Here is an 18,455-nt window from a genome sequence, read left to right on the forward strand (position 1 = left end):
AATTAAGGTATACAGTGCATTTAGAAAGTATTCACACCTTTACTTTTTCTTTTTCTTTTTCTTTTTCTTTTTTTGCACCCTGATGCTGCAATCATTTAGACTGATTTTTCTCTCATTGATTAATGATGTAACACACTTTGAGCACCTAGATGGATTTTCTGCCATTTTTCTTTGCAAATCCTCTCAGGCTCAGTCAAGTTGGATGGGTACCATTGGTGGACCGCCATTTTAAGGTTTCTCCAGAGTCTTTCTATAGGGTTTGAGTCAGAGCTCTGGCTGGGCCACCCTAGGACATTTCACGGTGATGTCTCTATGCCACTCCTGTGTTGTCTTGGCTGTGTGCTTAGTGTCACTGTCATGTTGGAAGATGAACCTTCAATCCAGTCTGAGGTCTTGAGCACTGCTGAACAGGTTTTCATTGAGGATGTCGCTGAACTTGCTACATTTAGCTTTCTCTCAACCTTGACCAGTCACCTAGTCCTTGCTTCTAAGAAGCACCCCCAAAGCATGATACTGCCACCACCTTTTTTTTCAGACTCCAAGTGGGCTTCCATGTGTTTCATGCTGAGGAGACTTCAATCTAGCCACTCTGTCATAAGCCCAGATTACTGGAGGGCTTCAGTGATGGTTGTCCTTTTGCAACTTTCCACACAGAATCTCTGGAGCTCAGTCAGAGTGACCATCAAATTCTTGTCACCTCTCATAATAATGCCCTTCTCTCCCAGTTGCTCAGTTGGTTGGGCAGCCAGCTCTTGGAAAAGTCCTGGTTGTGCCAAACTTCTTCTATTTGAGAATTATGGAGGCCACTGCACTCTTGGGAACCTTCAGTGCAACAGAAATTTTTCCCCAGATCTGTACCTCCAACAATCCTGTCTGAGCTCTGCAGGCAGTTCCTTTGACCTCATTGCTTGGTTTTTGCTCTAATATGCTGTGAGGCATTCTGTTCAGAGGTGTGTGCCTTTCTAAATAATGTCCAACCTATCAATCAAATTAGTTAACCACAGGTGGATTCCAATTAAGGTGTAGAAACATCTCCACTATGATCAAGAGAAATGGGAGGCACTGCATTTTTAGTACCTGCAGCATGAGCACCTGAAATCAAATCAAATCTCAAAATTTCAGCTGTCAATTTTCTTCCTTTTAAAAACATGCATGCATTTTTCTTCTAATACTGGCAAGAATAAACAAATCAAGATTTGTGATATGCGCACACATTGTATGTCGGCAACAATGACTTGGGTGTGGAAGTAAAATCAAAAGCAAACACAAAGGTTTTCACCAAACCCTCTCCTGTTAACTTCAAAACCATTGAAATCACACATCCTGTTTCATCTCAGTGCTTTAGTCACAATGGTGCACACACTTTAACAATGCATTGGGTAATGAGAGACATTGTGTTTCACTCTTCAACTGAATTAAGAAGTGTTTCCACATCCAAACTGTGGCATCAAAGGAATTAAGGAGATAAAATGAATTAAAACACACAATAATCTCCCTCTTAATGGTCAGATTAACCTTGTTGCATTTAATCACTTGAACTATTTTATCTTGTCAGAAAACCCCGGCAGGCTGGAGCGCTTAATGGGCACAGAGCTCAAACTAATGATGAGATTATTTGATCAGAAAACAGCCAAGTGTCATCTGTTGTCATGCTTCTGTTTTATCTGTTGGCTGGAACATGCTGATACTGACATTGTTGGAATGAAAAGATGGAGTGAGAAAGAGAGGCTGCTGGGAACAGTCAAAGCTGTACTGAAGACTGAAGACAATTAGAGGGTAGGGAAGTAAGGGTTACTGGTAACAGTGGGAAAAATCCCTCAGAGTTAGTAATGCTATCCAAATTTAGAACAGTTTTAATTACCATGTTTTTGAAATGTCACTATTAATACACATTCCAGAGTGTCCAGCATCAACTAAAGACTTAACAGTCTTTGCAGACATGCAGCTTCAATGCAGGCCTGTTTACCAAGGGGAACTGAAAAATAGCTCAAAGTTCGGAATGTAAAGAAACTTTGAGAAAACAGGAGATGTCATCAGCTTTCTCTTCTGCTCTTGATCTGTCTGCAGCAGACTCTAATGTCAACATGCGCATTTTCATAAGACACTAAGGGGGCTTAATAAAACCTATTTGTCTGACTGCCAATAGCAGTGTAGAGTCTGTGACAACGGGTGGAGTAGAGAAACGCACAGCAGGGAAGAGAGCTTGACTTTAAACTAAAGCCTGCTCCTCCCTGCACATTGTGTCATTGTGTTTTTAGGGTCTTTAGATCTTAGCTGCTGTAAAACAATCAGAAAATAATATCTGATTTCTCTCTGTCAACACTTTGTGCATTCCAGAGATTCTTTGCTCCCTGTCTCAGTTCAGTTTTCAACAAATGCACTAAGTTTGCATATACACATGCAAGCCCACTTGGCTTTCATGCACTGAGAGGCTTCTATCTAAATTTCAAGTTTTTTTGCAAAGAGTCTTAATTTTATGTTAATGTGATATTTTATTTTGTTCAGATTAATTTGCAAATGTTTTAAAAATTCTGTTTTTACTTTGATGGGGCACTGAGTATAGATTATTGAGAATAAAAATGGTTTTTGTTTTCCAACTGTAGCATCAGGTTACAACTTAATAAAATTTGAATATAGTGAAGGGGGTTTGAATACTTTATGAATGAACTGAACATCCATTTATGAATCAAAATGGACTAAAACACACCTTTAAACACAACTTAAAACACAAAGTGCATAGTGCTCTGTGTTGCTTACATAAATAGTGTTTTTATCTATAGCCATGATTTAAAATTTTCACTGTTACAGCTTTATCTGGAGTGAGGCTCTTGTGAACAGTCAAAGCTGTCACTGAAGATTGAAGGCCACTGGAGGGGCTAAGCCTGCACAGTCCAACTTGCTCCAGCCACTCGTTTTCATTTTGCAGCATACTTAGCATATTACTCTTGAGAGCTCTTGTGAAATTGAAGTGATCACATGGTTTACGAGCGAATGAAAATGAAACGATTAGTGGAGATGGATCCGGGCTATGGGGATCTCTGTTGAGGCTCCTGACTTTGCAGATCCTAACTGAACAGCCTTACAGTCCTTGTGGCTGTCATCCTGTCTCACTGATGGATGCTAAGGACCGTCTCACTGCCTTAATGACTGACTGGGACTGTGTGCCGCTCCGCCTGACCCTTCAGCAGTGTTTAATCTCTTACTCTAATTGGTCTGCATCTGTGTGCAGCCCTGACAGGCAATCGGATGATTCACTGTGAGGACTGAAAATTCAGCACACCAAACTACAAAGAGGCTCCAAGGCGCTCACCATCAATACATATAAATATTCAGTGTCACTGTGGGAAGTTTACTGAACAGAAAATGTTTCTAAAACCAGACAGAAGTAGAAGCTCATCTGTGTGTGTGCTTTGTTTTCATTTCAGAACAGTGTCAACATTTCATGCACTGTTGGTGGGAGTCTTCTGCCTCTACATTTTGATGTTTGATGATGCCGTCAACGAAGACCCAGTATGGTAAGAGTTTGGATATAAACTGTATTGTATTTTAACCTGGTTCTTTCAGTGCAATGGATACCGGAAATCCAGAGAGACTGGACCACATTTGATGTTAAAAAACATCTTTGATAACATATACTATATGGGCAAAAGTATTCAGCCTCCACTCTTCTTGGGAGGCTTTCCACATGATTTTGGAGTGTTGGAGGGCATTTATGAGGTCAGGCACTGGTGTTGGATGGGAAGGCTTGGCTCCTGTCTTTATAGTGCTTGCTTTGTACCTGGGGTATGTTGGAATAGAAAAAGACCTTCCTCAAACTGTTGCCACAAATTTGGAAGCATAACATTATCCAAAAAGTCTTGGTCTGCTAAAGTAATAATATTGGCCTTCACTGGACCTAAGGGGCCTAGCCCAAACCCTGAAAAAGAGCCCCATACCATTATCTCCCCTTAATCAAACTTCACAGTTGGCACAGTGTAGTCAGGCAGGTTACATCTCTCAGCATCATAGTTTTTGTGTTTACATTAATGCCAGTGGAAGTTCAGAATTCTTCAGCTATGGAGCAGTTAAGCAGAGTGTTGGTGCCTTTTACGCACCACACGCTTTAGTTGACCCTGCTCTTTGATCATACATGGTCTTTGGCTTTGTGTCTTAGTTGCTGTTGTTACCTCTGCCAAGGAGGTTATGTGATCGACAGGGTTTGTTAGTTAGTTTGTTAGTAACATAACTCAAAAAGTTATGGATGGATTTTGATTAAATTTTCAGGAAATGTCACAAATGGCATAAGGAAGAACTGATTAGATTTAGGGAGTGATCCGGATCACCGTCTGGATCCAGGAATTTTTTGAAGGATTCTTTACTATTGGATGATAGGGCTAATGGCGGAGGTCTGCGCTCTCCGAGTGCTTTTCTAGTTCCTAAATGTGTCCACTTTCTTATAATAGCTCTTACAGTTGACCGAGGACGATCTAGATGTGATGAAATTTCACAAACTGTCTTATTGCAAAGGTGGCATCCATCATAGTGCCATGCTTGAAGTCACTGAGCTCTTCAGAATGACACATTTAGTATTACCAATATTTGTAAATGGAGACTGCATGGATAAGTGCTCAAGTTTATACATGTGTGGCAACAGGTGTGGCCAAATAATTTTGTCCATGAAGTGTATCAGCTACCATCAGATGAAAGCTAATATTAACATTAACATTAGCTGAGAGTATCTGTTGCAGCTGATCATTTATGTTTCTTCAGAAGGCACAAGGTAGTATCACTTTTACTTGCAAAACATTTGCATTTTGCTGCTCCACTGTATTTAACTCTCATTTTATGACAGTTTAAATAGGGAAATGATAGTATAAGCTCCCTTAAATTAGAAATTAATCTTGATTAATAATCAGGATCTTAATATTAATCAAACCATCACAGAATAGCATTGCCAACATTACATTATGCTAACTTTACAAGCAATGTAACTTAAGTAAGTTTGCTTTTAAGTAATGTTATAGCTAAAATGCTTTCTCATCCCTTCAAGTCTATGGAAATGTTCTTTGTATGCTAACTTTGGACCCTAAGAGCAAATGATGTTGGCTAAATCTCATTAGTAAAGTGGTTCAAGAAGTAAAAAGTTTCCAACAGGTGGCATTAAAGGTCACATATTATGCAAAATACACTTTTTGAGGTTGTGTCCCTGGCCTGTCCACAGTCCCCCCAAGAATCAGAAAAATACATTTCCCCCATCCCCTTTCTCTCTCTCCACCTTTCAGAAAATGTGTGCTGAAACAAACCATTTTTATATTTTCCCCTCATGATATCATGTGGGAAGTTAGCCCCACCCCCAGGTTTGGTTGGCCATCCCCACTTGGAAGAAAGTTCTGCCCTCCTCTCCTGATTTCCTGGCAGCTGAGAGAAGAATCAGGAGAGCCACATCCATTTAGCCACTTCCATATCCTCAGAGTGGCAGAGTCAGACGGCTCATTAACATTTAAAGCTACAGGAACAGCTCATTTTGAGCAGAGCTGAAACGGAGGGGTTTTTAGACATGCACAAATCCAATACTGAAGTGTTTTTTCAGAAACAAACTTAACAGGCATGTTATGGGGACGTCTGAGACAAATATAAACTTGTCTTAAAGGGCTAAAATATGTGACCTTTAAGTCACAAACCCATTCAAACACCATGTGTCTTCTTTCTCCAACAGGGGAGATCCTACACTGGTGAAGACTAATGTTGCCATCACAACAGGCTACCTCATATCTGGTAAGATTTAAGTTCATCTGCCCAGGAACATTTGTGAAAGATAAGACCTTCAAAAATTTTTTTGAATGTTTAAAAGCAGATAATGTTTTGACTGCACCAATGACTTTTCTCTTTCTTTTCCCCCTCTACTTGTGTTTTCCAGATCTGCTGCTAATATTTTACTATTGGAAGGCGATAGGCGACAAGTTTTTTGTAATTCACCATCTGGCAGCATTGTATGCTTACTACTATGTACTGGTGAGTGCCCTATTGTCCAATAGCAGAACATGCAGGCAAGATGGGAAGGAGACAACCAAGGTTGAACAGCTCTGTCCTGTCAAGCTGGGTGTTTTAAAGTAGCCCTCATCCAGGAAGTGTCTATGACCACCCCAAAGCAGTTAAGCTGTACTGGCCGATAATGAACCTGGTTAGCCAGCATAGTGTTTAAATTTGATAGTGAGACACCTTCAAAACTTTTTATTAGCCTAAGATGTTTAAAATCAGCAACAAGGTAAGTTTGCACAGGTTTAAGAAAGGGCTGAACAATTTGGGAAATTTGCCCTTTTTCCCAATGTTCCTTCAGCAAACCTTAACAAACATTATTTGACATTCTAGCTCAAATGGATATTGCAACTCCTGCATTTTAAAAACGGCTGTTGCACATATTGTGATTTAATCCTTATTTGGATTAACTGCTCATCCTTAATTTCAAGTAGATTTGATTTTACCAGAGGTGAGCACCGTTAACCAAACACTTAACTTTGACTACCATTAATCTATTAACAAAGACTTAACTTTCATAGCAGTTTATGTCTTTGTTCTGCCCAAAAGAAGTTAAGATTAAAACCTGTTAAAATTCTGATGGTCTGTCAGTGTGCTTTTTTCAGAATTCCAGTACAATGTCAAGACCAACCACCAGAGCAGCCACAATTTACACATCTATCAGATCTTTGACCAAAAACAAAGATTTGCAGTCAATTAATTTACCATTTTTAACTCTTCTGTACTCCTCTTTTTTCCAAAATGAATGTCTGTATCCATAACCTGACATACCAGACAAACTGTTTTATACAGTGCCTTTAAGAAGTATTCAACCCCTTGGATGTTTTGCCCTTTTATTGATTTTATAAATCACACATGGCCAATGTGATATGGTTTTTTTGACAACAACAACAACAAAAACTCTTTAATCTCAAAGTGAAAATGGGTTTCTACAAAGTAATGTCAAATAAAAATGTGCAATATCAAATAAGTGACTGCATAAATATTTGCCCTCTTCAAAGTGACTGTCCTAATTCAACAGAGGTCCACCCAGTTGGTCCTAATAGTCTGACAATCAGTGAAATGGGGATCACCTGAGTGCAGTGAATGTATCTCAGTGATTGTAGTATAAAGACAACTGTGTCTGCAAAGTCCAGCCACTGGTTAATCAGTATTCCTGGCTACCATTACACCATGAAGACAAAAGAACACTCCAACCAACTCAGGGAAAGGGTTATTAAGAAGTATAAGTCAGGGGATTGGTACAAAAGCATTTCCAAGGCACTGAACATCCCCCATAGTTCAGTTAAATCCATCATAAATAAATGGAAGGAGTATGGCACATGAACATCTCTCTACTTCAGGCTACAGGAGGAGACTAGTGAGAGAGGCCATTAAGACACCTATGACTACTCTAAAGGAGTTTAATTGACATGGCTTTGTAGAAATCTTTTTTCACTTTGACATTAGATATAGATATTTCACATTAATCTTGGAAACCACCCACGCAAAGCGTTTAAAAAGGTCAGGACCTTTCAAAAAAATTCTCTGAGGTGATTGGACAAATGTTGTGTTTGTCACATTCAGAGTGACAAGACAAAATGAGATAGTGGATATGTGCAGCTCCAGTCCAACACTGAGGCCACAGGCTTGTACTGCTGTAGTGTTTGAACAGCTTGTCAGTGGCTAAACATCATATCTATCAGGAGTTAAAGGTTCCTGCTTGTGCATGTTCATGAGCAGTCGTACCAGGTTGAATCTGACCGTTTCCATCTGTGCCGGGGCCAGGAACTCAACCATGTTTCAGCACAGACATTAACGCTCCCACTAGTCTAACAAACTGGTGATAGTTAGGTGTACGCAGCGTTTATGGGCAGTGCTGTTCACTCTTGGTTTAATCTGAAACCCTCTAGGTCGCCAGGATCTGTGGAAAATAATGATGGAAATGAATGACTATGGTATTTTTTGCATGGAATGCTCAATGATGGTACTGGCTGATGACCCCCCCCCCTTCCTCACTTTGCCCTTACAATCTCTGTGCTTTCTGTTTGTTTTACTGACCCCCTTTAATGTTGTGTGACTCTGACGTACGCTGAAACCTCTCTGAGCTTAGTGCAGCTGAATGCCGAACTGTAACCACTGTGTGCATGCTGGCAGATCTGAAGCCTTCTACACAGTCAACAACTTTCTTTCTTGTTACTGTGCATGCAAACAAAGTATTTATCTATATTACTCACCTGCCTATTTACAGTTATCTTCCACGTGTCTGTCATTGTGCCAGAGCCTCTTCTTTCTCTTCCTTACACTCATCCTGCATCTCCCTATTGAAGGAAAACTGACTCCCACCCAAGCCACTCAAATTATACCATCCCAAAGACTCCTCTATGGTAATGGGCATTCTCAAATGGCCTGCACCTTTTCTTACTCTATGGTGGGCCCATGTTTATAGCAGATAAAGGCCTTTATGTACAGCAGATTACAGGAAAATATTTACAGCCTATATAGGCCGATATTTTCACCCTATCAGCAGTTATTTTTACATCTGTGTATATCAATAATTAACATTTCCAGCTAAGAATCTGATAAATATTGTCCATTTCTACCTGGGTATATAGCACTCACAGCAATTAGTGCAGAAGTAGAAACCAGGCTTAAGTTCTGTCCTTTGAGAGTACTTTGTCTTCAGAAAATAATAAAAGAATCTTTTTTTAAGTAACAGCAAAACACTGAGGATATGAACACATGTATAGTGTGTTAAGTCCAGATTTACATCCTTCCCCTTCTCATTCCAGTCACCGGCTGGATTTACAGATGCAGTTTTTTACTTTGATTTGACACACGCCGAATGAGCCCCCATATTTCAGTCTCTCCTCATTCCTTTGTTAACTGTTCCTTTTAACAGATTAAATCAGAACTGTGAAATTAAATCATTGCCATTTAATTGGGATGAAATTATGTTTTAAACTGACTGTAAATCCAGCCCTTCATTTGAAGAAACAATACAAGCACCTCTATCTGAAAGAAAAATGTAAATGCCATGAAGTTAGCCATACTGTAACTGGACACTCATGACTGTTCCCTCGGACCACAGTGTAAAACAGTTAAATTCACATACCCCTGATGCCATTCTGAGTTTATCAAGGGTGCTTTCATACCTGGATCATTTGGAGAAGGTGTTCTAAAACAAGGGGATGTTCCTCTTTTAATCCCAGTGCGTTTGGACGTATGTGAACAAAACAATTAGCACAAGCAAGCCAAGAATGCTTAAGAGGTCGTTATGCTCATTTTAATTCTAACCCTGAATTGACAAATTTGCGGCGAGAATGTAGGTGGCCTCAGCAACTGCCGCAAAGAACTATTTGACTCAGGGCTGATTGAGGTATTGTATTTCTACTGTGATGGCGATGTGCACATGTGCAAAAGTGGCATTGCGAGGACGTGCAAAAATCAGGTGACCTGAAGTACGTCATGCTACTTTTAGATTTTAGCCAAAATTACGCGTCTTCTTGTTTTCGAACGTGCATTTAAGTCTGTCTGAAATCACCATCAGAAGCCAGGGAATGGAGCACTAAGCAGCAGTCAGCCAAAGACTCAGCTATCAGTAGGATAACTAACTAATAATGATGGGCCGGGTCAACACCGTCGCTTGTCAAATTTCTGCCATGGTTTGGATTTTGGCTATACCATCATCACAGGTTAAAATGCTGTTGTTGTGTTGTGGTGCACAAGGCATATACAATCCCATTGCTAGCTTAAAAAAGTGGTTTGTGATAGACAGCAGCTCATACTGAGTCCAGTCATCAAGATGTTTCTCTCTGGCACTAAGGAGCAGCCAGATAACAGTCCAAACATCACTCGTTTTGTCCATGTGATTTATATGAAGCGAGTAATACGGTAAAAGATGCATGCTCTCCTTCCAGAGTTTAATGTCTGTAATAACAGAAACATGAAGCGACTGTTAGCTTTGCATAGCATCTCGTCGGCCCCAGACAGCTTCTCTGTCTGGGGCTTAAATACAGGTTGGGCTCAAGACTATTTGTTTTTAGCCCAGAGCTGCAGCGACTCGTATTAAAACGGCTTAAACAGCTGTTAAAAGGTGTGTCTTAACTGATGAATTACTTCTTTTAAGCACATAATCATTCAAAGCAGGCTTTGGCCACAAACAAGGTCAGAGACGCAGCTGTAGACTCTGTAGTAGCGTAAGCCTGCTGCTGACGCTAAGCTAAATAGACTTTAGAAATGACTTTAGTATGTCTTCACAGGCTTATTTTAGAGGGAGAAGGCGGTTACAACCCCTTAATATGCATTTTATTTCATTATCTCTTTTCATTTTGTTATATCATAATATAATACCACTACTGCAAAGGCTAGATAAAGCACTGATATGATATTTAGGCCATATTGCCCAGGCCTACTAGCAAAGTAGCATCTGTGGGCCATTCCACAGTGTAGAGTGCAACTGTGCAGAGTGAGAAACTGTTTAACATATTGCATCGTAAACACAAAACAGTGCAAGGTAAAAACGCAACACTTAATCATGTGGGTCGCAACAAAGTAAACAAGCATTAGGTGTGAAACCACCCTTAGGTTTGTATCCAGTCAAACTGTCATATGTTGTTAAAGTCCTAGTAAATGTGTTGAGTGTGTTTATGTGGAGGTATTTATGTGAAACAAAGAATAAATTCCACCTACTCAATACACATCTTAAGTCCTTAGGAACACAGCTAAGTACTTAATTGATCTAGAGTTCTGTAAACTCTTCATGTAGAAATTGTGATTTAGCTAAATCTCCCTGGCTTGTTGGTATGTTTTGATTATTAATAGGCCAGTCACAGCTGTCTTTGTCCAAACAGTGTCCTGTGATTTAATTTTCCTTTTTGTCTGTTTAAACATTTAATGAAGATATGACACACAATACAAATAATAACTGCAGTAGATTACATGCATGCTTTCTTCTCAGTCTTCTACGTGTTGCTTCTTATTTGCTTCCAATTGTGGTGGCATCTTTTTTTATTTTCTTCTTCTAATATGTCTGTCTGTGTGTCTGTCTCTGTGTCCTCTGCTGACTTTAACATAAATAGCCCCTCTCCAAACCCTACATGCAAAAACTACCAACATCAAGTCGGGTTGTGTCATCCTGTTCATGCAAAAACTACCAAAAAGGGTTGTATGTCGTTTAGAAACCCAGAGCAGGTCTGGATCTAGATGGGGACTTCTTTTTTCCTGTCTTGTCTGCTGCTATTGCTGTTGTGTTGCACTGAGCAGATATGATGCCCAGTCACAGTATGGACTTACCAGTTCCTAGACGTACTAGCATGCTAATGCTAGGTGGAGAATTCACATCATATGGTTAAAAAAAACTGCAGTGCAGATGTTCTTTGTTTGTGTCATGTAGTAAGTATGTTTCAATGAAAAGCTTTTGTTTCAGCTCTGACGGTAAGTTTTCTTTTAAATGCATTCAAAGTCATGCTGATGGCCAAAAAGAACTGAATTATGTGTTCTTTATGCACATTTAAGTGAAACTGAATCTGTGATTTTGGAGTTGATTTCAAGATTTACAACTAGGGGTATCCCTGGCAGTACCTATGTTCAAGACAAAAGACTGTCTGAATGTCCCTTTTAATAGTACTTACATGTCAAGTTTTTTTAAAAGCTTCAGGCTCAAACATTGGGAACTATATGTGATGTCATTTTCATATATACATATATATATATTTATATATATATGTAAATATATATGTAAATATCAACTGAATGTACTGATATGGTTGTGGAGTTTTACGAAAGTCTGACAGCCCTACGTCATCTTAAGTCTTTGTTCATCCTTATTCCTTTAATCGCAGTGTGTTTTGAGGACCAAAGTTTCAGGTCTGAGCTACATTCTTACATCTGTCAGTAGAGCTGTGAGGAGATCTCATATCACGAGATCTCACAAGACTGAAACATCATGAGATTACAGATTAAAAGACTGTATAGAGGCAGAGCTGTAGCGCTTGAAGCTGTCAAGTTGAACAGGAGATTGCACATGCAATAGAGTGGTGCAGGGATGAGTCTGAAAACCCAGAAGTGAGTTAGCATTTTAGCACTTCTGGTTCCCTCATCTGAAAGTCTACGGGATTTTTGACAGAGTTTTCAGTTAAATGCCTTAAATAAGGTCTGCTGTGAACACAAGCTCAAGAGAGTTTAACGTTTTATCCTACAACATAAAATACATCTGGAACATGCCCCACCTTTGAGATGTGTATCTTTTTACCTCTTAAAAGCCATTGCTAAAGGACAGCTCGGGTAGATTATACGTCATCATCCGAAGCGTGGCAACTGAGCCAGCCGCTCACTCATATATAGCATAACATTAGCTTTTAACTTTTGTCAGTTATATTAATGAACCAGATATGATTCTTATATTATAAATTTTTTTAAATTTATCTTTATGAACAAAATATGTACGCTTCATAAACTTTTATTGGACACAGATTTTATTTTCAGCAGTGATCCAAGAAAACATTGAAAACTCCCATAGGCTTGGTGCCGAGGGAACCCATGCGATGCTAACTTACGGGTTTTGCCTACAAAATGATGTCATGACTGCACCACTCTCCTCCAACACTCTCAAATACTGTTAGAGGCAACTGCATTGTGCAACCTACTCTTCAGTGCACAACTTCACAAACAACTCCATGATCTTACAAATTCCATTTGAAGGCAGTACAATTTTATAGGCAATTAAACATTCAATTTATCATGTTTTATGCTTATTGATCCATAAACTTGTTTGAAACCTCAGAGATAAGTCTTGTAATTAAAGTGTTTATCTTCTAGACTATAAAATAGGGATGCATAAATGCATCACTTAAAATAGACAGTATCCACCCTGATGTCAGACATCGGGGCACAGGTAAATAAAGTGGCATGAACAGATATTAATTGCAGATTTTTATTCGTTTAGTATCAATTTAACACTGGCATCATTGTTTAAGGCTCTTTACAATGGAAAGCCAAACAGTTGCCTATTTTGGAGTCACCCTTATTTATAACCTGACTATATATGATAAGGGGGTAAGCAATGTTATTGTGCAATGAAATCACAGTGTTCAGTCTTCACAGTGCACCTTTAAAGTGAGGACACTTGATTCAAATGTGTTTGTCTAACAGCATTCTTCGACGCTGTGTTTTTTTTTGTCTGAGTGCGTCATTTTGGTAGATCATGGCGCTTTTAGAGTATGAATATTGATGGTGTTGAAGATGGGGTGTCCTGAATGAATCTGGGTTTTAAGATCATCTTCATTTAATGCCCAAATTATGAGATCTTATTGTAGGATGACTTTGAGATAGGCTTGTGCATTGTCTCGAACATACACCATTCCTAGCTTAGCTCAGGTACAAGGTGGGTAAACCTGCTGAAGATGATCTCAAACCTAACACATGTGATTCAGGCCCTGATCTTCTGAACAATGACGTGTTTGGCTGTTAGTGCTTCTTACCCTGCATGGCTTTTGACTGCTCCTTCAAACTATGGCTGGCTGAATGTACATATTAATGTAAAGTATGTTTATAAGTCTGTTGTGTGTTGTTTATATTTGCTCAGTACCTTCTTTATTGTTGCAGTCGCCTTGCTGTAGTGCTGATAGTGTTATCAGAAGTCTTCAGATGTACACTAGCATTAGATGGCATAGTTGATAAATGGTTGTTTATTAATTAATATATGCAAAAATGCTTCATTTCATGTGAGCATTTTTGTACACTGCCTTATGTGTGGAGTTGATAGATTATTTTGTTTATACTTATATGGACCATTATATTTGATGTCTTTTACAAAAAGCTGAAAGATAAACTGTCTCTTAAAGCCAACCCAGCCGAAGACAATCTGCCCATATTTAACATTGGTTCCTGGCCATATTCAATTTGATGTGCATTTTCATGGTCTTTTTAGATTAATTGATTGATATTTTTGAAAATAATGTAACTCTTCTCAAGAGAATGAATCTTTAGGCCGGAAATATACTTGCTGTTTAACCTTGGGTTCAGGTTCAAATCAAGCTCAGGCTGTAAATTAAATATTCTAATATCAGCTGGAGTACAGCTGGCCTCACAACTCTCAGCTGTTATTTCTTTCCACTTAGGGTGGTTCTGATTGCCTTGACTGCTACATTTCGGGCTGAAAAACCACAATTAGTCAATAAACTACTTCTCTGACCTGAAAATTGATACCATAATAAGGGGAGCAGCTTTCATTGCTGTTTTACAAGCCTCCATGAGGTAAACTCTGGGGGTGAGGCCGGCTGAACCGTTAATAGAATTGTTTTCAGTGGCCACGTTTATCACGTTTATTTTTTTGTCTGATAAAGGTCTATTACCGAAATGCTGCAAATAAATACTCCTTTTCTTTTCAAGTTGGACAGTGTGAGGGTGTTTGTCTTTGAAATGTTTGCTGGATACCTTGCCCTCCGACACACCTGTCCTGAGACATAGATGTGCAAAGTAACCTTTCCATTATAAATCACACACAGACCTTGTTGTAAAATGATTTTTACACCCAAATTTTTACATGTTTGATTAATTAGGGCCACTGTATTAGGCATGATTTTTTTTAATAACTTGACCGATTTGGTTCCTAAAAGGATATGATTATGCATAGTTAGGGGAATGGCTGATATGTCTACAAGCCAGCGTGGTGCAGCTGTTTGTTTGGAAGCTTACGACCCAGCGTCATGCATCACATCCTACAGTCCTTATACCAGTCACGTGCATACTGCATCTCATGTCTAAGTGGCCTTAATTTTTGACACAGTGCATGGCAGCCATCCTGTACACACATGGTTGATGGCAAGTATACCTCTGGCCTTGGGACATTTCATTTTCATTGTCCTGAGAGGGGGACCACTTCTATATTTGACAGCACCGTGCCACACACAAGCAAAAACCTTAAGGCCTCATTCACCAACTGTTGTTAAGATGAAATCTGTCCAGACTAAGTAGCAACTGAAGCCCAAAAGGGGCCAGGCAAAGAAAGCCTGTGAGACTGAGGTGAAGTGGCCCCTTCAAGGCTCATAAAAGTGAAAGTGCCTGGTCAGGAACAGATTGAGTCCAGAATTAATGTTCACCCAGCTAGCAGTGGCAAAACCAGCCGAGGACCGCACAGGAAGCAGACTTGATAAGCAATAATGTACGGAAAACAAAATTGTGGGGTCATTATGGTTTGTACCTTCTTAAAAGTGGGTCACTAGGAAAAAAAAATTGGGAAACACTGATCTAGAGCACTTCTGCACATTAAAGTGCTGATATGATGGAAAAAAATATATATTTCAAGCAACACTACACCCACTTTAGAGCTGTTAAACTTTTCCCTGTCCTTGAAGCCTAATGCACAATTGTTCCTAAGGTTTATTTCAATTTGGACATTACCAACATCTTGCTACTGCTCTTCTCAGTCCTATTTGCCTTTTGTGTTTGCACACAGCCTTGCAGTCTCATGCCCTTACAATGGGCAGAAAAGGGGCGTTTCTCTGAACACGCATGAGCTTTTACAATCCTATGGCGTTTGTAAGGCAAAAAACAGAAATGCAAACAACTCAGCAGTTTAAGACCACATCATGAATGTGTCTTAGAAACTTCAGGAACAAATTAAAGGACAATCTCAAGAAGATATTGGTGAATGAGGCCTTAAGGTCCAGAGAAAATCATTTGTATTCAGTCCAGTGGATTATTGTGTAATGTGGGCAGCACGTCCATGCTCTATAAGGCATTAACCTTTTTAATTCAAATATCTTACAACAAGCTTTAGCTGAAAGAATGGCCGGGATAAAAATCCCTCACAGGATTTTTTTTTTTTTGACTTAAAGTAGTACAAACTCAAACTGTTAATTTTCCACATCACCAGTTCTTTACGCTCCCTCCATAGAGAGGATGAGTTTCAGTCTATAATACATGAAGAGGGTGAATAATTAGGAAGTTAAATTAAAGACCAGTCTAATTTTGGACCTCAAGACTTGAAGGAGTCCTGAAGGAGAAGGCTTTTTGTTAGATCTGACAAAAAAGGTCTATATTTAGAGAGGACTCCATCTAAATTTAGACCTTTGTTCCCCACACTGTTAAAGTATTTATTGTATTTATTGTGAATATCGTATGGTTGTGTTTGATGCTAACCTGACATATCTTAGTTCAGCAGATAGAGAAAGGAGGAGGGAGAAAATTATCCTAACTGTTGTATGAATCGGTGTGTTGTTCTTGTCCCTTTCACGTTTTTGTTGTTCTCCTGTTCTTGCTCCGTTCTTCCAGGGCCAAGGAATGTTGCCTTATTTTGCTAACTTCCGTCTACTAGCCGAGTTTTCTACACCATGTGTGAACCAGCGGTATGTATCTGCTTACCAGTGATCCAACCTTTTGAGTCTTTAAATCCTTGATCATTTTACAACACTTGTAGGGAGTAGAAGTCATGCTAATTGTTAGGAATTTTAATGACATGAAGATAATCCCATGCTTTTAGCATGCTTTCTTTGTTTTCACCTTATTATTTGAGGCTTTTCCTCTCTCTTTTAAGCCTTATATGTGGATTATGTCAGATAATACTTTAGAGAATGGTTCAGGAACAGTTTATGTAAAGTGTTAAGTTACTCGTGATTTTTTTCCAGGGGTGAAAGTAGTTTTAAATTCTTGCTGGTACTAAAACAACAACCTTCATTGCTTCCTATCGTTTAAAAAAAGATGCACATGCATTGTTGCATAGCGTTGAAATGAGTTACAGAACCAGGGGCATTACAAGGATCTGTAGGGCCCCATGATAGACTGTCACTAAGGCCCCCACAGTAACAGCACAAATTCAGTGTGCACTGACATACTCAATTCCCCCAACCCATTTTATTCTTGATTAAATAACTTGGTGTTACATGAAAGTTCTGAAAAAAAATCAACACTTAAGAAAGTGTGATATTTCCTCTGCAGCTTTTGCAGTTGTATTTATTTAAATTTCACGCATTAAAGGAATATTTCTGTACTCTAAAAGTTAGTTTGTACTGTTGATAGTATCATAAGCTTAGTGCCATTAGCTTCCGTTGATTTAGATGAGCGTTGCCCCTTCATACCGGTGTAGGTGCCAGATGTGTCCGGGCTGCCAGATTGGTCCGGGGGCCTGCGCCTTCATCCTGCACTTTCTGATGACGTCACAAACATTGTTGACTACAGCAACTCCACGTGGACAAACCAAAATGCGGCAGAGTTAACTGATGGATTCATATTTTATCATTCATTTTAAGATAGATATTTGTGTTTTTTACTTAAAGTGACTGATTTTCTTTCTTAAGACTTTTTACTAGTGTTTTTTTTGTCATGAAGATCCTTCTTTTGTAGGTAAAACTTATATTTTAACTATTAATAGTAGAAAGATATTTTTTATGAAAAATATGTAGGTTAATAAAAGCAAAAAAAAACATTTTAATGTTTTTTTGCTTTTAATTTAGCCGGTGTAATTTTTCATTGCTTTTAATAAGTAAATTAATTATTCTCTCTCACTTGTTAAAATATTGTTTAAGACATCAATCACAGATCATCCTTGTGATAATCAGCTAAAGCAAACAGCAAGTCATGGCCATTTCAGATGCAGTAAATGTCACAGAATAGAATATTTTATTCAAAATGATGTTTCTCACACCCTCAGCATCACCTCCAAACATACAGAGGGTTGAAAATAGATGATTTGGAGGTGGAGAGAATGTCGAAGTATGAATAAAATTATGACACTGAAGTTAGCTTTCAAAGTTGGCGTAGTAGAAAGGTAACAGGTTCGCTATCCCACATGTGGGCTTCCAGCCAGTACAAACGCGATACGTCATCAAAGCCGATCACAATGTGCCACGTCATCAGTAGGTGCAGGCCCCCGGACAGATCTGGCAGCCCGGACTCATCTGGTACCTACACCAGACTGCACCAAGCTGTATAGCTAGCAGATGGGTATAGCTACTTCACCTAATTTAGTGAGTTTGGGGTAAAAATGGGCCAAGAAAACAATGCTGGCTCAATTGTATGCTATGTCAAAATAGTTTAAGAGTTTTATTTCTCACTGAGAAAGATTCTATGTTTGGCACTATTTTACAATGCGAGCTTTTGGTACCCGCTAAGTGCTCTTCTGCCTCAGCGTATCTGATCAGCTGTTTGGGGTCTGCAGCCTTCATCAGGGGAAACGACAAGTAACCAGTCTAAAACTAGTTATTTCAACCCAGTTCTCCACTTCAACAGCTAATTCAGTGTTTTCTGGAGGTAAACATATCACTTTGACTCTAGCTTGTCTTATCAGCCACTAGAAGAATAAGCGACAGCATAAACCAGGGGTCAGGAACCTTTTGGGTTGAAAGAGCCATTTTTGCCGGAACCCCCTTCCAGAAAATCTTTTAAGAGCCGCCACACACATTTGAACCTTCCAATGACAGTGATGCAGTCAATCAGTATATCAGTTTCACAGATGATCCTTG

General features: G+C 39.2%; 1 protein-coding gene across 1 annotated transcript in view; it reads left to right on the forward strand.

Moving 5' to 3' along the window:
* The window catches only part of LOC121527245 (TLC domain-containing protein 4-B-like), a 42,313-nt gene that overhangs the window by 12,149 nt on the left and 11,709 nt on the right, over window positions 1-18,455 (forward strand). Inside the window, exons 3-6 of the mRNA XM_041814107.1 lie at window positions 3,426-3,515; window positions 5,696-5,754; window positions 5,897-5,991; window positions 16,270-16,343. Of these exons, the coding sequence (XP_041670041.1) occupies window positions 3,426-3,515; window positions 5,696-5,754; window positions 5,897-5,991; window positions 16,270-16,343 (318 nt within the window). The remainder of the gene's footprint in view (window positions 1-3,425; window positions 3,516-5,695; window positions 5,755-5,896; window positions 5,992-16,269; window positions 16,344-18,455) is intronic.

Source organism: Cheilinus undulatus, linkage group 19 (genome assembly GCF_018320785.1).
Source record: "Cheilinus undulatus linkage group 19, ASM1832078v1, whole genome shotgun sequence".
Taxonomy (NCBI): Eukaryota; Metazoa; Chordata; class Actinopteri; order Labriformes; family Labridae; genus Cheilinus; species Cheilinus undulatus.